Source organism: Anomaloglossus baeobatrachus, chromosome 11 (genome assembly GCF_048569485.1).
Source record: "Anomaloglossus baeobatrachus isolate aAnoBae1 chromosome 11, aAnoBae1.hap1, whole genome shotgun sequence".
Lineage (NCBI taxonomy): Eukaryota > Metazoa > Chordata > Amphibia > Anura > Aromobatidae > Anomaloglossus > Anomaloglossus baeobatrachus.
The window spans coordinates 27,561,357-27,588,235 of record NC_134363.1 but is presented as its reverse complement, the minus strand read 5'-3'; the positions used below and the strand labels follow the sequence as shown (position 1 = coordinate 27,588,235).

Sequence of the window (26,879 nt, the reverse complement as noted above, 5' to 3'; positions counted from 1 at the left end):
CCTCCATCCAAGGCGTCCTCTTGGGTAAGGGGTAGGGGAACTTGGAGGCCGGCTCCCACCTGAAGGTGCTATAGGGGTTTGAGGATGATTCCTCCATGGGCTGGCTGTGCATGAGGCCTGCAAATGCCCGGGACCCCGGCGTATTCCAGAAAGTGCAGTAGAAGCAACTGGAGGCACATTAACACGGGTATCAACATGTGGTGGCTTAGAGGAACGGGGAACAATGGGGACAGAATAACTGGGGGCATCCGGTGTTGTGGAGCTGTTAGGCGTCTCTCCATCCTCCAACAGAACCCTCCACTGAGGCTTGATGGTGAGAGCCTCATCAGCGAGAGCAGCAGCTTCCTCCACTGTCGCTGGTTTTCTCTCACGCACCCATTCCCGGATCTCAGCGGGGCACTGGGCAAAGAATTGTTCTTTTAGGATGACCTGCAGGAAGGTCTCCCAAGATAAGGCCTCCTCTGCCTCCAGCCAGCGATTACATATTTGTTTGAGTCTATGAGCATATATCTTAAAAGACACTTCCCCATCACAGGCTAAAGCACGGAACTGAGTCCTGTAAGTGTCTGGGGTCACAGCATAATGTTCTAGAATAGTCTGTTTAATCTCCGCATACTCACAGTTCCACCGAGGGTCCATAGCTCTATAGGCTTCAGCAGCTCCCCCCTCTAGGAGCCCAACCAGATGCCGGACGCGCTCCCTTTCTGGGACTTCCATTAATCGACACTGATGCTCAAAGTCCTGGAAGAAGCCCTCAATGTCACCAGCAGCCTCATTAAACTGCTTGAAGTCTTTGCGGGACACTCTGGGAAGTTCCCTCATGATGGGTGCTGGGGTTACAGTCTGTCTGGAACCTCTCGCGGCTTCCACAGCGAGCTGCTTATCCAGCAATGCCATCTCCTCCATCCTGCGCTCCTTCTCTTCAGCTCCACGCATGGCCTCCCTCTTATCTTCTATGGTGGCCTCATCTCCAAGCAGTGCCATCTTTTCCTTGTACCACACAATCCATTGACTTTTTTGGGTATTTACCTCCAGCTCCCGTCTTTCCTCCCTTTGCTGTGAGGATCCTTCCTCCACGTCATTTTGCGAGCAGACTCCTTCTAGCGCCTCAATCAGCTGCTCCTTGGAGAGTCCTTTGAAACGAACTCCTACTTCACGGGCCTTTGATTGCAGGCTCCCCAAAGTCCAGGTCTTGTACTCTGCAGTGCTGGTTCCTGATGTTGAGCCATTGTCCTCCATTCCTTCTGCTCTGATCCCAGCGCAGCCAACCAGTTTGTGACGGGGGTGTACAACAGAGCAAAGGATGGACGAGGCCGAGGGACGATCCAGCAGGTTTATTAACAGGAATACAGGAACAGCACACGATTAGTCCACATAAAACAGATTCGGGGGCCCTTCCCGACAATCCTCGGACCGGATTACAAAGCAATCGTCCTTACAGTAGTCCAAAGAGTTCCACGCAATCCCACGGGCCGCCACACAGGCCTAGCTCCGTCCGTGTCCACAGCCACACAGGCTGGAGCTCCTGCTCCCTTCAAGTTTCAGCTCACTCTGAAGTTACAAAAAGGGAAATGCATTGTCTGTGCTCCTTGACCAGCCCACCATGTTTGTTCAGGGGGTAGGGGTCACACATCCTATCATCAATGGTTTGGTCCATCACAGGGCTCCGATATGTCTGCCAGCCACAGTAGATGAAGGGATCCCCTGCTGTGCAGAACAATGACTATTCCTTCACTGGCCAATGCAATTACAGATTAGATACACAACTCTGGAAAGAAGAGGACAGGCTATTTACATAATCACATTAGATGCCAAGACTACAATTGTATGAGAGAGACACATTGAGATCAGTAGCTCCCCCAAGGAAATACATGAATTACAACTAATACAACCAGGGAAATTTGCATATCATGACATAGTATCACAGCATATACAGTGAGAGGGTAAATTACATCTTCACACTGGCAACTTCAGCTGGAAGACACATGCCACCCACAGTCAGCCAGCGGTACTGCAGATCCCAAGATAACCCAGCCCAGTGGATGATCGGAGCCTGCGCCCACCGGTGCCGCTGGCATCAACTCCTCTCCCATCACCAGCACCATCCACGGCAGGAACACGGCGTCGCCTGGTGATCGGAGCAGAAGTCGCTGGAGCAGACTCCAGCGGTGACATAACACTACTCCAAATCATCAGATCTACAGTTCTTCTGATGGAGCCATGGTGGCTAGACCCCCCAGTGATTAGAAGGTTATCCTTTATGCCAGTGTTTCCCATACTCCAAAAAGAAGAGAGTTCCGGCACACTGTGCTGTTTCCCAGAATAAGGAAGATACAAAATTCAAGTAGTTTTAATCTGTTTTTTCTTTATTGGAAAAAATGTTGTGCTGTACATGAGTAGAAAATCCGCCAGGACGTTTCGGCCCTAGGCCTTCATCAGGTCGGACAATCTGACTGTCATATTATTATATGTGAACAAAACAGAAAAACAGATATCAGCAGGTGTACATAATATATACAGTAGTGACAATCCAATGAGAATAACATGGTACATTTTTGAGGAGATATAACAGAGGGCAAAGGTCACAACAAAATATGTCATATAATATGTCATATTACTGACAAGAAATCTAATGTTAACAGAACTATTGTTAATAGCCTGGTAATGTGTATGGCAACAGGGAAGGGCCCATAGTAACAGTGTGATATGCTAATAGGAGGAAAAGTGGCTCACCCATGTCGAGCAAAGATCCGTAATGAAGGGGAAAAAAAAGAGAAGAAGAATCACCAGTCGTCATAAACAAATATGATCCAGCATGAAATCTAGTCCTGTGGTGAAAAGGGAGAAGAATAAATCAAACGGCCTATATAGCACAGGGAAAGGGTGTCGTGTATATGTGCATACCTGCTGGGAGGTATAGACCTTGGAAAAGTCCTGTGGGGTGATTCAGTAGACTAGAGTGTCCTGTACAAAAGAAGTGTATATGTTATATAAAGGAAGCGGATATCTGAGTGGAACATGTGTATATAGGCTAAGTATGGTCAATACCTGCATGGATGTAATCAGGCTAAAGGCCTATTGGTTACTAAGGCTCTAGGTCCGTTACTTCCGGATTGGATAATTAATGTACAAACCACATAATAAGTACTGCTATTGCCTATGGCAATGGATATATCTGTGAACAACAATAGATGGACATAGTGTGTCATATGGTAAATATGGTATGGCGGGATATAATGGAAATGGTATATTACCAGTATGGAACTGCTAGTCCGCAAGAATGCCAGTTAGGTTAGGGTGCTTATACTGGTGGCAGTAGTATATCTGCAATATAACTGATATGAAATACCATAGTTAATTAAATGGATTAATAATCCTATGTTGAAAATAGTGATACGTCTATCTAATTGGAGCAGGGATATGTATGTATGTGATAAGTACAACTGGTACCTTTGTGGATGTATTGAGGCTAAAAGCCTGATTGGTTGCTATGGATCCAGATCCGTAAACCACAGGTTAGATTTACACTGACACGGCCACCTTAAAATGTACTGCTGTTACCATTAGCAATAATAAGTCTGTGAACAACAATAGGTAGATATAGTATATCATGTGGGTAAAGAAAATATTGCATAATATAATGAAGTTGGTTTATTTAATCGTATGAACGTATATCTTACCATCATATAAAAATAAACACCAGACAATAGACAGTGATTGAAAAATATCAAAAGGATAAAAATCAAATTTGAATATCAAGATTTTCTATATATGCAATAGCGTTATCATTTACTATATAGAAATCCTTCTGGTCACCATGGTAGGATCTCAGGGGGCACTCCAGTCCTCAACAATGTGCTGGATAGTTTGACGATCGGCTCCACAGTCACAGGTCGGAGAGTCATATTTTCCCCACTTATACATAAAATCTGCACAGACGCCAAAGTTTGTTCTGATATGATTTAGAGTAACCCATTTTCCTTGGTAGATTGAAGCCTGGGGGAGGGTTTTGTAAATTAGAGAACATTTGGGGATCACCTTTTACTACATTGACCCAAAGTTCTCGCCATTTCTCCTCTAAATTGAAGTCTTGTCCATGCCGGTGATTGCAGTTCGGATGGGCGGGTGTCTTTATTTTAATCGTTGTATTGTAACATCTCTGATATTTTGGTGTATTGGAAGTTTTTCATTATTCACTACTTTAGTGTACTCTTTAAGTAGGAGCTTTTGTCTTCTTAGATTTGCGGGTGCGATATGACCCAGCACAGGTAACCAGTGAACAGGTGTAGGTCTAATAGCACCAGATATTATACGCAAAGAGTTGTTCAGCTGAGTGTCAATTAAGTTTACATGACAGCTATTTATCCATGCTGGAGCCCAGTATTCTGCAGCAGAGTACACCAGGGCAAGAGTAGATGACCATGCTGGAGCCCAGTATTCTGCAGCAAAGTACACCAGGGCAAGAGTAGATGACCATGCTGGAGCCCAGTATTCTGCAGCAGAGTACACCAGGGCAAGAGTAGATGACCATGCTGGAGCCCAGTATTCTGCAGCAGAGTACACCAGGGCAAGAGTAGATGACCATGCTGGAGCCCAGTATTCTGCAGCAGAGTACACCAGGGCAAGAGTAGATGACCATGCTGGAGCCCAGTATTCTGCAGCAAAGTACACCAGGGCAAGAGTAGATGACCATGCTGGAGCCCAGTATTCTGCAGCAGAGGACACCAGGGCAAGAGTAGATGACCATGCTGGAGCCCAGTATTCTGCAGCAGAGTACACCAGGGCAAGAGTAGATGACCATGCTGGAGCCCAGTATTCTGCAGCAGAGTACACCAGGGCAAGAGTAGATGACCATGCTGGAGCCCAGTATTCTGCAGCAGAGGACACCAGGGCAAGAGTAGATGACCATGCTGGAGCCCAGTATTCTGCAGCAGAGGACACCAGGGCAAGAGTAGATGACCATGCTGGAGCCCAGTATTCTGCAGCAGAGTACACCAGGGCAAGAGTAGATAACCATGCTGGAGCCCAGTATTCTGCAGCAGAGGACACCAGGGCAAGAGGCGATAACCATGCTGGAGCCCAGTATTCTGCAGCAGAGGACACCAGGGCAAGAGTAGATGACCATGCTGGAGCCCAGTATTCTGCAGCAGAGTACACCAGGGCAAGAGTAGATGACCATGCTGGAGCCCAGTATTCTGCAGCAGAGGACACCAGGGCAAGAGTAGATGACCATGCTGGAGCCCAGTATTCTGCAGCAGAGTACACCAGGGCAAGAGTAGATAACCATGCTGGAGCCCAGTATTCTGCAGCAGAGTACACCAGGGCAAGAGTAGATAACCATGCTGGAGCCCAGTATTCTGCAGCAGAGGACACCAGGGCAAGAGTAGATAACCATGCTGGAGCACAGTATTCTGCAGCAGAGTACACCAGGGCAAGAGTAGATGACCATGCTGGAGCCCAGTATTCTGCAGCAGAGGACACCAGGGCAAGAGTAGATGACCATGCTGGAGCACAGTATTCTGCAGCAGAGGACACCAGGGCAAGAGTAGATGACCATGCTGGAGCCCAGTATTCTGCAGCAGAGTACACCAGGTCAAGAGTAGATGTTCTCAAAACAGATGTTGCCGAGCCCCAGGAGGATCCACAAAGTTTCTGAATAATATTATTACGTGCTTTCAGTTTCTGTGCCAATTTATCCAGATGGGATTTAAAAGTTAAAACTGAGAAAGGAGAACTCCAGCACACTTATTACTTTCCCAAGGAAAAAAGGGGTTCACACTGGTTCATGTATTTCTTAATCTGTTTTTCTTTATTGAAGAAGGTGAAATGGTGCTTTACAAAGATAGAAAGTCCGCCAGGACGTTTCGGCCCTAGGCCTTCATCAGGTCGGACAATCTGACTGGAATATTTTTACATGTGAAGAAAATAACAAAAAACAGATATCAACAAGTGTATACAAAATAGTGGTGACAAACAAATTACGACAATATTGTACATGTTTGAGGAGATACAACATAGAGAGCAAGTTCACAATCATGTCATATGATATTGTGGAATAATATAACAATGTGAATACAACTATAGTAACGAAGTGCTGTCACTTTAACAAAGGGGAGATAGCCCTTAATGATGGTGTGATACATGAAAAAGAGGATAAGTGGCTCACTCATATCAAGCAGAGATCCAAAAATAGAGGAAAATGTGAGTAGCCGATTAGTATATATATATATATATATATATATATATATACACATACACACACATCTATACAAGGTCCAGCATGTAATCAGGCCCTATGAAAAGTAGGAAGGGTAAATCAGAAACGACCATATAGCAAAGAGATGAGGTAGAGTGAATGTAAGCGCATACCTGTGGAGAAATAGGGACATTGAGGTAGTCCCATGGAAGGACTATGTGGACTAGACGGACTAATCTAGTTAGCCTAAATGAAAATAAGAACGTCCATGTCAAGCAGATAGTTGATCTTAAAGAGAGAATGTACAAGCAGGAAGAGAATGATAAATACCTAGATAGGTGGAGATCGACTTATTCTTATCGGACTGGATCCGTATAGCACCGATTTTGGTTAATCAGTGAAACCAACACATTAAATAGCACTGCTGTTTCTGGTAGTAAAATATGTCTGTGAACAATAGTGGACCAATATTATGTCATGTTAATTGACATCAGGGAGTAGAATATAATGTGAAAGGTATATTACCAATGGAGTGGTTTCTATTCCACACACACTCCTTCTAAATAGGGAGCATGCGTATGCTGATAGCGGTAATAAATCTAAAGGAGTACATAACATGTAAGTACTATGGTTAACTGAATAGATCAATAGAATAGTGAAATAAGTGCATATTACCGGTAACTGCAGGGGGCTAGATCAGGTCCTGCTAAAGGTTAATGTGCCTGGCAAATTGAGGAAATTCCAGTGAAGGTGGCTGACAACAGAAAGCAAGAGAGGAGGGGAAACAATGGGATTAATAGCAGAATAAATGAAAAGAATATCAGTAGAGAAGGATGGGATGTCCCTCAGAAAAACAAGAACGTTCATGAAGAATAATGGACGGATATAAAATGTCATGTGGATAGGTATATTAGAGTAGAACATAATGAAGGTATATTACCCATAGGGGGGCTTCTAGTCCACATAGACACTAGGTAAGGTGCAAGCTTATGCTGGTAACAATGATATGTCTGTGAAAGAAATAATAATATTATGCGTGCGCTAAATTAAGTTCAATTGACCAATGGAGTCAGAGAGGATAGAGGCACAGTGTGTTACCAATTAATGCAGGAGGCTGGATGAGGTCCTGTTGTAGGCTAATGTGTCCAGGAATTGGAGAGACTCCAGTGTGGGCTGGCTGGTAACAAAGAGTAAAATGGGAGAAAAGGAAAGAAGAGACACTGAAAGAGCAAAAGAAAATAATCACAGATAGGAAGAGGATGCCAAGCTGCTGGGCGAGTCACTTACCCTCCATGTGCGGTGGTGGCTGTGCGCGCTGCGCGTCCTGTGTGCGATAAAGCTGTGAACGCTGGTTTAAATGGACCCGGGGGCAGAGTGTCATATCCGGTATGTGAAACGCGGAAATGGTGTGGGCCGGCGTGGAACGCACGCCGCGCATGCGCACTTCATTATAAGTTTCTCTGGGCAGTGAATCACATGAGAGATGTGTCATATCCGGTAGTTGGAACGCGGAAGTGGGGACAGTCGGTGTGAGACGCACATTGCGCATGGTGCAGGGGAAACTTGATTTGTGAATCTGGTGCCATTAGATTCGTTGGCAGGCTATACGTGCAGTGCATCACTGGTGGGTGATTCTAGATGGTGCCCAGGGACGAGATAACTAGTTCTGTAAGAAGAAACAGAGAATTAGGGAAATATATGCATGCGTACTATATTATATTATGGCACAGTAATGGATTATGTTATTAACACAAAACCTGTGAGGGAAAAGATGTGACATAAAGCATGCATAAAAACTGTACATTTACATAATATCATGTATAATAGAATATAAGGATAACAAGCTGTTATATGCCTTTATATGCTTTATGTAAGCAGAGAGATACCATAGGTACTACGTGTGACATCAGATAGCCAGAAGAATATAGTAGAATGGAACCTATCAACTGCCTATCTCATACTTCCGGTTGAGCCCATGGGGTTCCATGGTACCTAGTGTGGGAATCCACCTAGCTTCAACATCAAGGAGGCGCTTGACCCTATCACCTCCTCTGCGATTGATACTGACCTGGTCAATAACCTGAAATCGTAGTTGAGACACGTTAAGTCCAGCTGTGAGGAAGTGGTGTGGGATAGGTAATAGTGTGCGTCCGCACCGAATATCAGATTTGTGTTTGTTGATGCGGTCTCGGACATGCTGGGTAGTCTCCCCAACATATCCGAGACTGCACGGACATTTAATGTAGTAGATGACATATGTACTGTCGCAGGTGAAAAATCCCTTGATCAGAAATACTTTCCCAGTCCTAGAATGTGTAAATGTGTTGCCCTTATTAACATTGGAGCACTGGGCACAATTTAAAGAATGAAATGTGCCAAATTGGGGATTATTGATGAACCGTTGTCTGGGGGGTGATCGTAGAGGGACCTATATCTGCCCGAATAAGTTTATTTTTTAAATTAGGTGATCTTTTATAGCAGACTAATGGTGGACTCTGGAACTCCTTAATTTGGGGATATGAGAGTCCCAAAAGGGGCCAATGTCGTAGGATGATGTTCTTAAGTAGGGACGAAAAGGGATGATATGTATTGATGAAATGTATTCTTTCATGTGGATCCCGTAGTTTCTCAGATTAGGTTGTGGTCCTTGTGGCTATCTCATGTGGGTAGCCTCTTTGTGTGAATTTTTTGCTCATCTCCTGATGTCTGTGGATTTTGGTTTCACTATCACTGACAAGTCTGTCGACACGAGTGTGTTAGGAGATGGGCAGGGACTGTTTCTTATGTCTAGGATGATTACTTGAAAAATATAACAGGCTATTTCTATCTGTAGGTTTGGTGTAAATGTCGGTGGTGAGTACACCTACGTTATCTTTGATAACAAGACAGTCCAAGAAATTAATCTGTTCCAAATTGTGGTGTAGAGAGAATGAGAGGCCGGGTAGTAAGGTATTGATGTTGTTGTGAAAACTAAGGAGAGAGTCCAAGTCACCATTCCAGATCATAAACACATCGTCGATATATCGACGCCACAATAGAGCATGTCGAATAATCAGGGGGTGACAATGTATAAATTTGTCCTCAAAGTGTGTCATGAATATGTTAGCGTAGGGGGGCGCGACGTTAGATCCCATCGCGGTCCCCCTACGCTGAACATAAAATTGGTCCTGGAAAAGAAAGAAATTTTGCTCCAGAATGAAATACATGAACTAGTGGGAACCCCTTTTTTCCTTGGGAAAATAATAAGTGTGCCGGAGTTCTCCTTTCTCAGTTTTGCCTTTATTACTCCAGAGCACCTACCCTAGGTGACGCTAGGTCTTAACTCTTTTTTGGGGGATTTAAAAGTTAGACTTCTATCAAGGGTTACACCTAAGTACTTAGGATTGAAATTGTGTTTAACAGATTGGCCTTCAAATTGTACTTTAAGTTCAGTCTTGGCACTTGCATTGTGTAGATGAAAGCAACAAACTTCCGTTTTTGATGGGTTAGGTTTTAATCTCCATTGTCGGAAGTACTTTCCCATTACACTAAGATCTTTTGTAAGAACGTCCTCTGCTTCCTCCATTGTTTTGCTTACCATAGCAAGTGCCCAGTCATCGGCATATCCAAATTCCCGTGACACTGTTTTAGGAATATCAGCTAGGTACAGGGCAAACAGGAGAGGTGCCAGCACTGATCCCTGGGCCAGTCCGTTGTTTAAAGATTTCTTACAACTGGTTGAATCACCCATAATAAGATGAAAAGTTCGATTTGCAATCATATTGTTCAAGAGGTACATCATTTTCTTAAGGCCCAGTCACACTAAACAACTTACCAGCGATCCCAACAACGATCAAACCTGATAGGGATCACTGGTAAGTTGCTAGGAGGTTGCTGGTGAGATGTCACACTGCGACGCTCCAGCGATCCCACCAGCAACCTGACCTGGCAGGGATCGCTGGAGCGTGGCTACACGAGTTGCTGGTGAGCTCACCAGCAACAAGTGTCCCAGCCCCCAGCCAGCAGCGCCGCGTGGAATATGCTGCGCTTGGTAACTAAGGTAAATATCGGGTAACCAACCCAATATTTACCTTGGTTACCAGTGCACGCAGCTACACGTGCAAAGAGCAGGGAGCAGCGCACACCGCTTAGCGCTGGCTCCCTGCTCTCCTAGTTACAGCACACATCGGGTTAATTACCTGATGTGTGCTGCTGCTACATGTGCACAGAGCAGGGAGCAGCGCACAATGCTTAGCGCTGGCTCCTTGCTCTCCTAGTTACAGCACACATCGGGTTAATTACCCGATGTGTGCTGCAGCTACATGTGCACAGAGCAGGGAGCAGCGCACAATGCTTAGCGCTGGCTCCCTGCTCTCCTAGTTACAGCACACATCGGGTTAATTAACCCGATGTGTCCTGCAGCTACATGTGCACAGAGCAGGAGCCGGCACTGACAGTGAGAGCGGCGGAGGCTGGTAACAAAGGTAAATATCGGGTAACCAAGGACAGGGCTTCTTGGTTACCCGATGTTTACATTGGTTACCAGCCTCCGCAGAAGCCGGCTCCTGCTGCCTGCACATTTAGTTGTTGCTGTCTCGCTGTCACACACAGCGATCTGTGCTTCACAGCAGGACAGCAACAACTAAAAAATGGCCCAGGACATTCAGCAACAACCAACGACCTCACAGCAGGGGCCGGGTTGTTGCTGGATGTCACACACAGCAACATCGCTAGCAACGTCACAAAAGTTGTTAGTTAGCAGCGATGTTGCTAGCGATGTTGCTTAGTGTGACGGGGCCTTTACATGGAATCACCTTCATACACCTTCATACACCTTTCTTATATGGAATGAAGTTGGTATGTTACCTATAGTGAAACTTCCAGTAAAGGGACACTAGTTAAAGTCAATTGTTTTTACTGGTAGCAGTAGCAGATCTGCAGAGATAAACAACATAAGAGGCTGTGATAAGCTGAGTAAATCAATAGGATCAGTGAAATGGAATATATTACCAGTTGCTGCAGGAGGCTGGATCAAATCCTGCTAGGGATAATGTGTCAAGGAGATAAGGGTAACTCCGGTGGGGCTGGCTGATAACAGAGAATAAAGGCCCCGTCACACTAAGCAACATCGCTAGCAACATCGCTGCTAACGAACAACTTTTGTGACGTTGCTAGCGATGTTGCTGTGTGTGACATCCAGCAACAACCCGGCCCCTGCTGTGAGGTCGTTGGTTGTTGCTGAATGTCCTGGGCCATTTTTTAGTTGTTGCTGTCCTGCTGTGAAGCACAGATCGCTGTGTGTGACAGCGAGACAGCAACAACTAAATGTGCAGGCAGCAGGAGCCGGCTTCTGCGGAGGCTGGTAACCACAGTAAACATCGGGTAACCAAGAAGCCCTGTCCTTGGTTACCCGATATTTACCTTCGTTACCAGCCTCCACCGCTCTCACTGTCAGTGCCGGCTCCTGCTCTGTGCACATGTAGCTGCAGGACACATCGGGTTAATTAACCCGATGTGTGCTGTAACTAGGAGAGCAGGGAGCCAGCGCTAAGCATTGTGCGCTGCTCCCTGCTCTGTGCACATTTAGCTGCAGTACACATCGGGTAATTAACCCGATGTGTGCTGTAGCTAGGAGAGCAAGGAGCCAGCGCTCAGTGTGCGCTGCTCCCTGCTCTCTGCACGTGTAGCTCCGTGCGGTGGTAACCAAGGTAAATATCGGGTTGGTTACCCGATATTTACCTTAGTTACCAAGCGCAGCATCTTCCACGCAGCGCTGGGGGCTGGTCACTGGTTGCTGGTGAGCTCACCAGCAACTCGTGTAGCGACGCTCCAGCGATCCCTGCCAGGTCAGGTTGCTGGTGGGATCGCTGGAGCGTCGCAGTGTGACATCTCACCAGCAACCTCCTAGCAACTTGCTAAAGGTCCAGTCACACTAAGCAACTTACCAGCGATCCCAACAACGATAGGGATCGCTGGTAAGTTGCTAGGAGGTTGCTGGGAGATGTCACACTGCGACGCTCCAGCGATCCCACCAGCAACCTGACCTGGCAGGGATCGCTGGAGCGTCGCTACACGAGTTGCTGGTGAGCTCACCAGCAACCAGTGATCAGCCCCCAGCGCTGCGTGGAAGATGCTGCGCTTGGTAACTAAGGTAAATATCGGATAACCAACACATGTTATTGTGAAAGCAGAGAAGAGAATCAAGGTCACCATTCCAGATCATGAACACGTCATCAATATACCTACGCCACAGTAGAGCATGTTGATTAATCAGGGGATGACAATGTATGAATCTGTCCTCAAAGTGTGTCATGAATATGTTAGCGTAGGCGGGCGCGACGTTAGAGCCCATCGCGGTCCCCCTCCGCTGAACATAGGACTGATCCTGGAAAAGGAAAAAGTTTTGTTCTAGAATAATCCTAAGCATATTGGTGCAGAACAATCTATGATCAGTTGATAATGTCGTATATTGTTCTAGAAACCAGTTAACTGCCTGTAATCCTTCTTTGTGATTGATGCTCGTATATAGGCTATTAACATCTAATGTGACCAAAAGGGATGATGGTGGAACATGATGTAAGTTGGCTAGTATCTCAAGGAAGTGTGAAGTGTCTTTGATATATGATAGAGTCAGGGGAATGAATGGAGAAAGAATTTTTTCTATGGTCTTAGCTACCGGCGAGAGGACATAACACCACTCCAAATCATCAGATCTACAGTTCTTCTGATGGAGCCATGGTGGCTAGACCCCCCAGTGATTAGAAGGTTATCCTTTATGCCAGTGTTTCCCATACTCCAGTCCTCAGGGCCCCAACATGTCATGTTTTCAGGATTTCCTTAGTATTGCACAGGTGAGAGAATACTGTATGTGCAATGTCTGATGTCTTGTTAAAAATTCCATCATCTGCTCAATGCTGAGGAAATCCTTAAATTGGGATCTGCTGTTGGCCCTGAGGAAGCTTACGAAACACTGCTTCATCCCGTCAACTGGGAATAACTTTCAAACTTGAGAACACCCACGAATATGAGAATTTTTCAAACTTCCTTATTCCAGAAGACAAGAAAAATTACATAACAAGTGCAATCTTAAAAGAAAACACTTTTTTCTATATACTTAGCATAAACAAACTGTTTTTTGCTTTCTTATTTTCCAGTACAATCAAAATTCCAGTATGGCGAACATAACCGATATTTACCCAATGCGAGATGAGAATTATACAAGAAATCGCTCCGATCTCCACTACAGATTAACAGTCTTTAAAATAGTGGTCTACTCGGTGGTTTCCCTACTGGGAACCATTGGGAATGGTCTTGTCATCTGGTTTTGCATCGTAAGAATGAAGAAGACAGTCACTGTGGTGTGGATTCTCAATCTTGCCATCGCGGATTTCACCTTTTCCCTCTCTTTACCTTTCAGCATTACGTACCTTATTATTCTCCAATGGCCATTTGGACAATTCATGTGTGAGCTTTACTGGTTCCTTTTTTTTGCCAACATGTCCGTCAGCATCTTCCAGCTCGTGGTCATCAGCTTGGATCGTTTTGTTTGTGTCTTTAATCCCGTTTGGTGTGAAAACCACCGAAAGCCAAGATTGGCTTTTTGGGTTGCCTTGACCATTTGGACAATTTCTATGGCTTTTTGCTTATCTTGTTTAATATTTAATGGAAAGTATGGGAAAAATAAGGTGTCCTGCTATAGAAAGAAATATATTTATAGTATGGAATGGGTAGGGATCATCAGATTCACCTTCTTCTTTCTTCTTCCCTTTCTCATTATTCTCTCATGTTATGTAGCGATAGCTTTCCGCATGAGAAGAAAAAGTTTGACCACATCATCTCGTCCTTATAAAATAATCCTGACTATTATCATCGCTTTCTTCGTCTGCTGGTTTCCATATAATTTCTTCCTCCTTTTTAGAATATTTGGAGCCGATAAGACTTATAAGAATGTACTTCGTATTGGACATGCCATTAGTGTCAACCTGATGTTGATCAATAGTTGTATCAATCCCATTCTCTACGTTCTCATTGGTCGGGATTTTAAGCAAAAATGTTGTAGCTCTCTCCAGGCAATGTTTGAGAAGGCTTTCACCGAAGATATGGAAAAAAAAGTTTCTAAGACACGTGAAGGCAGCACAGGTAACTTGGAATTAAGTCACATTAACACATTCAAAATATCGATGTTATAAAGTAATTTAAAGGATTACTTTGAAGATTTGATGTTGTTCATATCTAAACAATTGAGGAAAACTTACTGATTGTTTGTGATCTGACCACCATTCCCAAGAACATCCCTGTTGAATGGAGCAGACTTTGACATACTGGACATTGGCTCTATTCATTGTCTTTGGGACTGTCAAAAATGACTGAGCCTTGTGTATGGCTTTCTCCAGAAGTGCCTTGGTTCTTTGCTTCGAGATCTCCATTCTTTGGATTCTTAGGGACTCAGCAGTTGATCACTAGGGATCAGTATGTGCTAAAGGATGAGGGATGACTTAAAGGGAACCTCTCATCTACTCACCTGTGGGGTGGTGTTAGGGCCAGGTGGACGGGCAGACCCAGGAGGTGGATCCACTGGGCCGAACACCTTAATGAAGGCAAGGGGTCCGGTAGCCGGAGCACTACGGGTAGCAGGACAGTTCGTGCAAAAGAGTGGAATGGAGAAGTCCCTGGGACCACGGAGTCACTGATGGTAGTCCGGGTGACGGAGCTCAGGTTCAGAGGCCGAGATGTTGTCAGGCAGAGTCCGGAACCGATGGAGCGAGAGGACGGGTCACCACAGGGATCAGAGATGGTACGGACTGACGGGATGGCAGATAGTCAGCGTTCGGGGGTCGGGAATCGGCAGGACCGGATGGCGAGGCAGGAGCGGCTCTAGAAGAGAGATAGGTAAGTATATCACAGAGACACAAGGAGACCTGACTCCTAGCTTAGGAAACACGAAGAACAGGCCCCGCCCACTTGGACATTAAACCCCTTTATACCCTGTACCTGTGTGTTCAATTTCCTGTCAGTGGACGCTGGCCCTTTAAGAGAGGGTCAATGACCGCGCGCGCGCCCTAATGCGCATGCGCGAGGCCCAGGTGCCAGAAGCCAGGGCAGGGAGCGGTGTATAGGAAGCAGGGGAGCCGGCCTGGAGCAGGGCTGCCGACAAGCGCCGGGAGCGGGGACCGGGCCGCCTGGGGACCGCAGGTGATGGAGGCTGGAGACCGTGGAGCGGGGGACGCCTGACAGAGGAGCCGGGGAGCGCAGCAGGGAAGCCGGGGAGCGTGGCAGGTGAGCCGGGGAGCAGAGCAGGGGACCCGGAGAGCGTGACAGTACCCCCCCCACGCCCTCCTCCCCGCAACCGGGACAGGAAGGCACGTATCAGGGGAGTACCCACATTCTCCCGGGGTTCCCAGGACCTATCCTCAGGACCATACCCTGCCCAGTCCACCAGGAAGAACTGTCGGCCCCGTACAGTTTTCATGGCCACAATATCCCTTACCGCATAGATGTCATCATCAGCGATAGGAGGAGGAGCCGAACTGGCAGCAGCGGAGAAGGGACCAAGGACAACCGGCTTGAGCAGGGAGATGTGGAAGGAGTTGGGTATCCTCATCGTGGCCGGGAGCTGCAGCTTGTAGGAGACCTCATTTATTCTGCAGAGGACTTTAAACGGCCCAATGTAGCGAGGCCCCAGCTTGTATGATGGTAGCTTCAATCGGACGTACTTGGAAGCAAGCCAGACGAGATCTCCTGGAGAGAAACACGGAGGATCCAAACGCCTCTTGTCTGCGTGTCTCTTCATCCGCAGGGAAGCACGTCCAAGGGACGCCTTGACAGAGTCCCAAATTGTTGCAAAGTCACGGGCTACAGCATCAGCAGCAGGGACATCCGAGGAAGCGGATACAGGTAATGGGACGGAAGGCTGAAGTCCGTAAACAACATGGAAGGGAGAGCTGGAGGAGGACTCACTGACGTGGTGGTTATGGGAGAATTCAGCCCAAGGAAGAAGCGTGGACCAGTCGTCATGATGGGCGTTGACGTAGTGACATAAGAAGGAGGTCAAGATCTGATTGACTCGTTCCACTTGGCCATTCGACTGAGGATGGTAGGCTGAAGAAAAGTCCAGAGTCACTCCCAGATGTTTGCAGAGAGCCCTCCAGAAGCGGGAGGTGAACTGAGTTCCTCTGTCGGACACAATGTGTGATGGAAAGGCATGCAACCGGAAGATGTGCTGTATGTAGGCGTCAGCGAGTTCCTGGGCTGAGGGCAGTCCAGCCATAGGGACGAAATGAGCCATTTTGGAGAACCGATCCACCACGACCCATATGACTGTGTGTCCGGAGGACAGGGGCAAGTCCGTAATGAAGTCCATTGCAATGTGTTGCCACGGAACCGTGGGTATAGGCAGAGGCAGAAGACGGCCATATGGCAGATGTTTGGGCGTCTTGTTCCTGGCACAAGAGGAGCAGGCTGAGACAAAAGAAGCGACGTCCGTACGAAGGGATGGCCACCAGTAATGACGTACAATCGTACTCCATGTTCTTTTCTGACCAGCATGGCCGGCTGTTTTCGAGGCATGGCCCCAGTGCAACACTTTTTGCCTGTCAGTCTCAGAGACATAGGTCTTCCCGGGCGGTATCTGGGCCAGGGTGACAGGGGCCACCTGAATGATTTTACTAGGGCAGATGATGGGCTGGGATGTCTCCTCCTCCTGCTCCATGGGCATGAATGACCTGGACAAGGCATCTGCGCGTACATTCTTGTCCGCAGGTCGGAAATGGAGCTGGAAATCGAACCTGGCAAAGAACAAGGACCACCTGGCTTGCCGTGGGTTCAGTCGCTGAGCGGACCGCAGGTATTCCAGGTTCTTGTGGTCCGTGTAAATGATCACGGGGTACACTGCTCCCTCCAGAAGGTAGCGCCATTCCTCCAGAGCCAGTTTGACTGCCAATAGCTCTCGGTCACCGATGGTGTAGTTGCGTTCAGGCGCTGAGAAGCTCTTGGAGAAAAAACCGCAAGTCACCATCTTCCCAGAGGAGGACTTCTGCATGAGCACTGCTCCAGCTCCCGAGGAGGAGGCATCCACCTCCAAGGTGAACTGTCGGTTTAACTCCGGACGGTGGAGCACAGGGGAGGAAGCAAATGCCCGCTTCAGAGAGCCAAACGCGGCGTCGGCCGCAGGTGACCAGTCCTTTGGATTAGCCCCCTTCTTGGTCAAGGCAGAGAGAGGTGCAGTCAGAGCCGAGAAGTGAGGCATGAACTGACGGTAATAGTTTGCGAATCCCAGAAAGCGTTGGATTGCCTTCAGTCCAGAAGGAGGGGGCCAGTTGAGAATGGAAGAGACCTTCTCCAGATCCATCTGCAGTCCGGTATCGGAGATTACGTAACCCAGGAAGGGAAGAGAAGACTGCTCGAAGACGCACTTCTCGTACTTGGCGTACAGACGATTTTCCCTCAGTCTTTGTAGTACCAGCTGCACGTTCTCTCTGTGGGTCTGGAGGTCCGGAGAAAAGACCAGGATGTCATCAAGATACACCACCACACAGATGTAGAGAAGGTCCCGGAACACGTCGTTCACCAATTCCTGAAAGACTACTGGTGCGTTACACAGGCCGAAGGGCATCACACAGTATTCATAGTGCCCATCGCGAGTATTGAACGCGGTCTTCCATTCGTCCCCAGAGCGGATGCGGACCAGGTTGTAGGCACCCCGAAGATCCAACTTGGTAAACACACGAGCTCCTCTAAGCCGATCAAACAATTCGGGGATGAGCGGCAGGGGGTACTTATTTTTCACGGTGATTTGGTTCAATCCCCGGTAGTCAATGCATGGGCGTAGGTCGCCCTCTTTCTTCTTAACGAAGAAGAAGCCTGCTCCAGCAGGAGAGGAGGATCTCCGAATGAATCCCCTTGCCAGGTTCTCTGTGATGTAGGTAGACATGGCCCTTGTTTCGGCAGGAGACAGCGGATATATCCGTCCTCGAGGTGGTGTAGTTCCCGGGAGCAGGTCGATGGCACAATCGTAAGGACGATGTGGCGGCAGTACCTCTGACTCCTTTTTATCAAAGACATCCGCGAAGGACCAATAGGCCGAGGGCAGTCCCGGTAGGGACTCTGGAACCGGAGGTCGTCGGATGGGTTGAATAGTCTTCAGACAGTTCTCGTGGCAAGAGGAGCCCCATCGGGCGATTTCACCAGTACCCCAGCTGACTGAGGGTTCGTGTGTCCGTAACCAGGGGAGTCCCAGCAGGATTTGATGGGACATGTGTGGGAGGACATAGAGAGCGATGTTCTCGGTGTGCAGGGCACCGATACGCAGTTCCACCGGCTTGGTGATCCACGAGATGGTGTCAGAGAGGGGTCTCCCATCCACAGAGGCAATCACTAGGGGTTTGTCGAGTGGAGTAACAGGCACCTGGTACTTGTTCACCGTGGCCTGCTGGATGAAATTGCCTGCTGCCCCAGAATCGAGGTACGCCTCGGCCGTGAACCGCGTCTCTCCCGTTGTCACTTGAACAGTCCACGTAACCGGGTCTGAGAGAATCCCAGCACCTAGGGTGGCCTCTCCTACCAGCCCTAGGCTTTGGAGTTTCCCGGCCTCTCTGGACAGGAGCGTAGAAGGTGTGTGCCCTCTCCGCAGTAGAAGCAGAGACCCTTGGCGAGCCGTTCTGCTCAGCGTTGTTCAAACTGCCGCAAACAGTCGATCTGCATGGGCTCGTGGACGGAGACACCAGATGACGTTGACTGAAGGACGGCGGGCTTCTCCGGAGGAGAGGAATGCCGTATCGGATGTCTCTCACGGGACACCTCTTTGGATCGTTCCTGAAAACGAAGATCCACTCGAGTCGCTAGGGCAATCAGGGCATCCAGGGTGGACGGCACGTCACGACCAGCCAGCTCATCTTTGATACGACCCGAGAGGCCTTCCCAGAAGGCGGCGGTTAGAGCCTCATTGTTCCACCCAAGTTCCGAAGCCAAGGTGCGAAAACGGATGGCATATTGACCCACCGTCAGAGTCCCCTGACGTAGCCGGAGGAGAGATGAGGCCGACGCGGAGGCGGGTCCGGGCTCGTCAAAGGTGCCACGAAATGCCTGCAGGAACTCCTGGATGTTGGTGGTCACCGGATCCTCCTTCTCCCACAAGGGGTTCATCCAGGCCAGCGCCTCATCCTCTAGATGGGACATCATGAACGCGACCTTGGCTTGGTCGGAGGCAAACAAGTGAGGCAGTAGCTTGAAATGGAGAGAGCATTGATTGATGAAACCCCTGCAGGTCTTGGGATCTCCAGCGTACCGGGGTGGTGAGGCCAAACGAAGTCTGGAAGCATCCGAGGAGGCTGCCATGGGAGCTGTGGCCGTGGATTGTACAGTGGAAGCTCGAGATGCCGAAGATGTGACCGACGCTTGCAGCGTGTTCAGGCGGGCATCCACAGAAGACATGAAGTTCAGCATGCGGGTCTGGGTCTCATGCTGGTGTGTGAGTTCTTCCTGCAAGGCCGCTAGTGCTTGGGCGGGATCCATGGCCTGTTCTTACTGTTAGGGCCAGGTGGACGGGCAGACCCAGGAGGTGGATCCACTGGGCCGAACACCTTAATAAAGGCAAGGGGTCTGGTAGCCGGAGCACTACGGGTAGCAGGACAGTCCGTGCAAAAGAGTGGAATGGAGAAGTCCCTGGGACCACGGAGTCACTGATGGTAGTCCGGGTGACGGAGCTCAGGTTCAGAGGCCGAGATGTTGTCAGGCAGAGTCCGGAACCGATGGAGCGAGAGGACGGGTCACCACAGGGATCAGAGATGGTACGGACTGACGGGATGGCAGATAGTCAGCGTTCGGGGGTCGGGAATCGGCAGGACCGGATGGCGAGGCAGGAGCGGCTCTAGAAGAGAGATAGGTAAGTATATCACAGAGACACAAGGAGACCTGACTCCTAGCTTAGGAAACACGAAGAACAGGCCCCGCCCACTTGGACATTAAACCCCTTTATACCCTGTACCTGTGTGTTCAATTTCCTGTCAGTGGACGCTGGCCCTTTAAAAGAGGGTCAATGACCGCGCGCGCGCCCTAATGCGCATGCGCCAGGCCCGGGTGCCAGAAGCCAGGGCAGGGAGCGGTGTATAGGAAGCAGGGGAGCCGGCCTGGAGCAGGGCTGCCGACGGGCACCGGGAGCGGGGACCGGGCCGCCTGGGGACCGCAGGTGATGGAGGCTGGAGACCGTGGAGCGGGGGACGCCTGACAGAGGAGCCGGGGAGCGAAGCAGGGAAGCCGGGGAGCGTGGCAGGTGAGCCGGGGAGCAGAGCAGGGGACCCGGAGAGCGTGACAGGTGGTCGGGTAAATTCTGGTCCAATGGGCGTCGCTAGTCTCAGGTTCGGCACGTCCTCTATCCTTGTGATCACTATCCTCCTTCTTACGCCATATGGATGATGTTTCCTATGTCATCCACACAGTGCCCACCATTGTGCTCCTGCACAAGCCTACATCTTTCTGCCATGCCGAGTGGTGTACATTCTTTGACCGTTCTGTACACCTGTGCATTACAGTTCTTTGCTCTGCCTTCAGCATGGCAGAGAGAAGTGCTCGTGTTCAGTAACACAACGAAGGACACTGTGTGGATGGCGCAGGACACGTCATCCACATAACGCCGGAAGTAGGACAGCGATCGCAATAATAGAGGAAGCACTGGGTCAAGAACAGCGACGACCATCAGAGCCGACCGGATTGCCCTAAAGGCGAGTAGTTGACAGGCTCCCTCTAACACTGTCTTGAGAATGACCCTTCTCAGTTGAGTGCCCAAGCCTAAACACAACTCTGAAGAAACCCAACAAAAGTGTGGTTTAGACTTACCATTCACTCACAATACCACTACAAGGGCCATCTAAGTGGTAGGGGACGCAAATGGAGGGAACAGAAGTAACTGGGTTGGGTTAATATAGATTGAACATGTATACTTACTTATAGTTCCATTGGGGGAGGATTGGTTTAAGAAGCTTAATTTATTACTTGTATCCTGTAAGGATTTCTCACTTATTTACACTTTTTCTATTTTAAGTATTGTCTTACTTTTACTTCCATGTTTCGTCTCTGATAAGTTCAATGGATCTTACTTTGTCTTTTTGAAAATTCTTTAATTCTGATTTAAAAAAAAAAATAAATAAAAACATTTTAACCTACTTTTAATAATCTCATTTTTTTCTGCTTCTTTCAATGGATTTGAAGAAATTCTGGTTAAATATCATTGGATTTAGTTATTAATTTTAGTCTGATCATTTGAAGTAAAATGTGACTTTTTGTGTTGGATTTAAAATACATTTGCGGAAAATTTCCATTTCTTTTCACCACTTATGAAAATTATTTTTAGACAAATTGGTCCAAAACTTGTTTTTAGGCAAAATGGCTTAGCTTTTCACATATATTTAACCAGGGGCTACATGGCGATGTTGCATTACAACAACACATCTAATTATTTCCTATGATTTTACATTGTGATCTTCAACTTACCGTGGATATAACAAAGGCGCAAATGTTTCCAAATGTGTTTGAATGTCTCTCGCACATCACGAATCGCATGCAACTCAACTTCCCTGGACATCTATGCCACTGGTATGTGATTGCGTGTTGTACATAATTTGACTGATTTTATTTTCTGTTAAATAATATCAGCTCTAAAATAGAAAAAAAAAATATTTTTTTTAAATCACTTTATCGAGGAGTGTAGAGTAAATCTATACAGAACAATTATGTCTTCTAATACATGGAATAAAACAGTGCAACTTTTTTGTAAATTTGGAGGGAAACCTGATGAATTTGAAGTTTCAACTTTAGTCTTACTCAAAAAAACTTTTAAAATTTTACTTATAAGAGTCTGATCAGAGTGGGATTAATTTTTCTTGGAGGTGGACAAAAAAAAAAAAAGTTTCTCCACCTTCTTCATTGTCAGTCTATAAGAATCGGATGTCATCCAAGTGTGGGCCAATGTTTACCACCAACTCATAGACTTAAAGGGGCTTTACATGCAACGACATCGCTAACGAGATGTCGTTGGGGTCACGGAATTCGTGACGCACATCCGGCCTCGTTAGCGACGTTGTTGCGTGTGAAATGCAGGACCGACCGTTAACGATCAAAAGTACTCACCATATCGTTGATCGTTGACACATCGTTCTAATCCCAATTATCGTTGCTGTTGCAGGACGCAGGTTGTTCGTCGTTCCTGCCTCAGCACACATTGCTATGTGTGACACTGCAGGAACGAGGAACAACACCGTACCTGCGGCCGCCCGCAATGAGGAAGGAAGGAGGTAGGCGGGATTTTCGGCCCGCTCATCTCCGACCCTCCGCTTCTATTGAGCGACCGCTTAGGCTACTTTCACACATCCGGTTTGAGCCGTGCGGCTCAATCCGGCTGTGAAACCTATGCAACGGATGCGGTGAAAACACTGCATCCTTTGCATAAGTTTTTACATGCGGCCGGTCCGTTTTTTTCCGGTTGCGGCACGCTACTGAGCATGCGCAGTGGAAGAAGCCGCATGCAGCGGCCGGATGCATTTTTTTCTGCATCGCGATGAAACCGGCTTCCATAGGCATGCATTGAAAAATGCGCCGCAGCGGCCGGATGTGGTGCGATGTGGTTTTTTTGCCGAAGCAAAAAACGTTGCAGGCAACGGTCCATCCGGCCGCGGCATCGGCTAAATCTGCCGCATGCGGCAAAAACCGGACCGAACGCAGGCCCATGCGGCACAATACGGCACTAATGTAAGTCTATGCAAAAAAACCCGCAACCGGCGGCAAAGAAACCGGTTGCGGTTTTTCTGCAGAGCGCCGTATTGTGCCACAGAGCAAAAACCGGATGTGTGAAAGTAGCCTTAGTGACGTCGCTGTGACGCTGCACAAACCGCCCCCTTAGAAAGGAGGCGGTTCGTCGGCCACAGCGACGTTGCTAGGCAGGTAAGTATGTGTGATGGGTGTGTTAGCGCTGTTGTGCGCCACGGGCAGCGATTTGCTTGTGACGCACAACCGATGGGGGTGAGTGCTTTCACCAGTGAAATCGCTAGCAATGTCGCTGTGTGTAAAGCCGCTTTACACTGCACATTTTGATCCAACACTTGGATCAAAATCGGACGTGTACACAACCCATCTAATATTGGAAATTACGGATTTTGAAGTCCACCCATGACCAACCCACACCTCTAAGTCACCTACCAGATACAAACTTAAAAAGATAATCCCATCTTCAAAGATTGATATTTTTATTGTAAAATGAAGCAATTTTGCAATTTACTGCTTGTTAAAATTTGCAGCCGTTTTTGAAATATTAACACTTTTATCTACTGCTCAATTCCTAGGAGATTGGCCACTGCTGCTGATGTTCTGCCATGGTGGTCGGTCACTAGGAAACGAGCCATAAACAACAGAAAAGTGTAAATACTTTAACAACTGATGAAAAATTTTACAAACAGTAAATTGCAAAATTGCTTGTACTTATAAACACTATCTGACAATGCCCATGTAATAAACATGGGAATATCATTTTACACTTATGTCTATGAATTTGCACCTTCGGTTCTAACAGTGTCAGGGTTATCAGTATCTGTGCTTATGAATGAAGCGTTCTTTTGGCATCCATTGGGCTGATATACAATATGTATCGTGGTGTTCAGCATTGCACTCGTTGGGTGCCATGATGGCATCAGACTCTGTTCACACTTCAGAGTCTGATAAACAAGCTGGGATTTTTTAGTTAAACAGCCTGTCATGGGCGTCAGTTGGTTCTGGTTTCAATGCTCTCCAGTACAGCAGGAGTTAATTTCTGCTGGCCTGTGATCATCCGCTGGGAGCTAACGCTGCTGAATAATATCCTCAGCCATCTTCACCCTTTATAATGATATGGATTCCGGGGCTGAGTGCCGGATATAGCTTCTGCTTCCCTGGTTCCTGTGGTTATCTAGTTATATGATGATCTACAAGTCGCGGTTCTGCATGGTGGGTGAATTCTCCAGTTGTGTATTTATTTCCTACTCCTTTTGCATTGCTCCCCAGTTCCCATACTGTCCCTTATTTGTGCTTGAGTTTAGTGTGCATACATTTTTGTTTACCTTTGTCTGTGCCTATTTGTGGGGTCTTAGTTACTGAATTCCTGGCTCACTCCCTGGGTATTAGGGCTCAGACAGGAGACAAGGCCTCATTGGAGGCTCGAGCCTAACTACCATCAAATCTACCTTCGAGATAAGGGACAGCACAGAGGCCCCAGTCTTTGAGTCAGCCTAGGAGCCCCTGTTCCATTGATAAATACCCCGTGACAACATGTGATGTCCTATCAGACAATGGATTGAAAACGTATTGTTCTAAGTCTTCACCATTCAGGCATAATTGGTGTCAACATGACCCAGGAGTTACAATAGTCTTGTCACTTTTTGTAGCCTGAGATAAGTTTAACAACTTTGTTTTCCTCATCTTTGAAGCTTTTTTAGAAGTTGTAGAAACTTTGTGGTGACTTCTTCACTTTCTGGCTTTGGAATTTTCACATCCGTCACATTGCTGCACCTTGTGTTGAAATCTGTTTGCACACAGCACGGAGAAGCATGTACTTCCTGAGGTGTCTGCAGAGTTCGGATTTCGGAGCTGATTTGGTGAAAAAAATGTTGAAATTCTGTTGTGACAGGAAAGAAGGAGGATGTCACATAGGAGAAATAGTGCAGTGTGATGTGCGGAGAGGAGAAGCTCACATCATCCGCTGGTCGTTTTCTCATCTTGTTTGTTATGCATTAAAGAATGCAAAAGTATCAAAGCTAAGAATATGAAAAATGATATTTAATGTATTTACATATTTTATGTATATATTAAGTGTACAAGTGAATATAATGTATGTGAGGTGCACAGGTAGCAAGTGCATCTGAGCTCTGGAGCTCTACTGTGTAGCACCCGGTTCCAACACAGCATCCCCGCATGCTCATGGTCTCCAGAGTGGGTACCCTTCTCCTCACCTGTCTCCTGGTTCCATGTGCTCCGTGCCCGGTCAAAGGCATCCTGGCCTTGGCGTGGTCACCGCTCTCCTCTCCTGCCCAGCGCTACCACGCTCCCTTATTCTGCCCCAGAGTCTGTCGCAGCCTCCTCCTCCTTCCAGGCCACACACAGGCCTTCAGTGTGTACTCGTAGGGCGCACATGTGGTCATGCCCCCTTTCTTAAAGGGCTGGAGTTCCATTACCTGGAAGCAATCCTTGAGGTCACCTGTTGATGTGAAGCCCGCCTCCCGTTACCTTCAGGTGCAGGTCACCTCAGGGACTTCAGGGACTTCACGTGCTCGGGATCTTCTGGCCACAGGTAGGTCAGGTTGACTTCTATGGGAATCGTGACGCCACTCTCGGTAATTGAGGTCAGGAGATGACCGCCACTGCAGCTTGGGGAGCGCCTGGGGCTGATGGTAAATGCAGTCTGGTGGTATGGCCTCCCGAGAGTGAGGCTGGCCCCAGGGCCCAGTGTTAGTGTGTAGTACCACAGGTCGCAGAAGAACTCACACACAAGCAGCAATGTATTTCATGGTTTTTACTCACTTTTCAGATGATGCAGTCAGACAACCTGGGCGATGCTGAGGTGAACCAGGTGGAACCAGGTATTCTTCAGGCTGATCCAGGGGTGACTGCTGACTCGCCTTCCTAGCCCTTCTTGTTTTGAGGTGACCCCGACTTGGTGTACTATGGGAATCACCCAGGGAAGTCGCAACTGCCGTTCTCCCCTTTCTGACCCGTTTGCTGGCAGCATGGACTAAGGTAAAGATGGCTCTAGGCTCAATCCTCCATATGGGCCCCCTCGTTGCTGCTGTAGCTGCGGACTCTGTATGGTTTGGTGAGGCACATATAGCACCCTCACCAGCAGGTTTAGCAGGCCTAGTAGATGGGTTCCTGCTCTGGGGACCTTTATTCCCTGTGCGGGCCTAGTCTACCGGCAGTCCCCTTACTCAGCCACCTCTTGCTACTGCCTAGGTGGTTTTCAGGCGGCACCACTGGGTAGCCGTTCTCCCCCGCCAGCAGCCACTACAGGTGCAGGGTCTGAAAGTGCTCCACAACTCCGTCCTGCACTCCAGACGCATCTCTACACTCCTGCTCCTTCAACTGCCACTGCACAACTCCTGTCTCCAGTCCCACCACCCACCACTAGCTGGGATGCGAGGGCTACGCCCCCTTCCTGGGTCTCCCAGGGGTCCTCTCTAAGCTGTGTGTGTGTCCTGGTACTTCGTGTTTGTGTGTCCACACCCTGGTCAGTCTTCTGAATTACCTGTATTGTACTCACTCAGCCTGAGTGCAGTACTCAGTGGAGCCTGACCAGGTCAGGGGCGCCACATTACCCTAAAGGTATTTAAGTCTGCCTCCCCTGACAGGAGGTGCCTGAGCAACATTGCCTTTTAGTGCATTGCCAGTTCCCAGGTCCCTGTACGTTAGTGTGTTTGAGTCCTAGTTCCAGTCTTGTGTGCCTAAGCTCTGTCTTGTCTTAGAGCCTGCTATCTAGTACCATTAGCATGCTGCCACAGTTGAACCACTACCTCTGTGCTGCCATGTCAGAGCCAATTCCTCCATGCTTTCATATCTGAGCTGCTACCTTCATGCTGCCACGACTGAGCTTCTGTGCTGCCATATCAGAGCTGCTACCTCTATGCTGCTACGTCAGAGCCGCTACCTCCATGCTGCCACATCAGAGCCATCACCTCTGTGCTGTCAAGTCCAGGTT

At 48.0% G+C, this 26,879-nt stretch overlaps 2 protein-coding genes across 2 annotated transcripts in view; both read left to right on the top strand.

Annotated features, from left to right (window-relative positions):
- The window catches only part of LOC142255765 (formyl peptide receptor-related sequence 6-like), a 33,853-nt gene extending 19,489 nt beyond the window's left edge, over positions 1-14,364 (top strand). Inside the window, exon 5 of the mRNA XM_075327213.1 lies at positions 13,330-14,364. Coding sequence (XP_075183328.1) covers positions 13,330-14,364 — 1,035 coding nt within the window. The remainder of the gene's footprint in view (positions 1-13,329) is intronic.
- LOC142257251 (chemerin-like receptor 1) overlaps positions 1-26,879 on the top strand; it is a 42,163-nt gene that overhangs the window by 3,710 nt on the left and 11,574 nt on the right. The window lies entirely within an intron of this gene.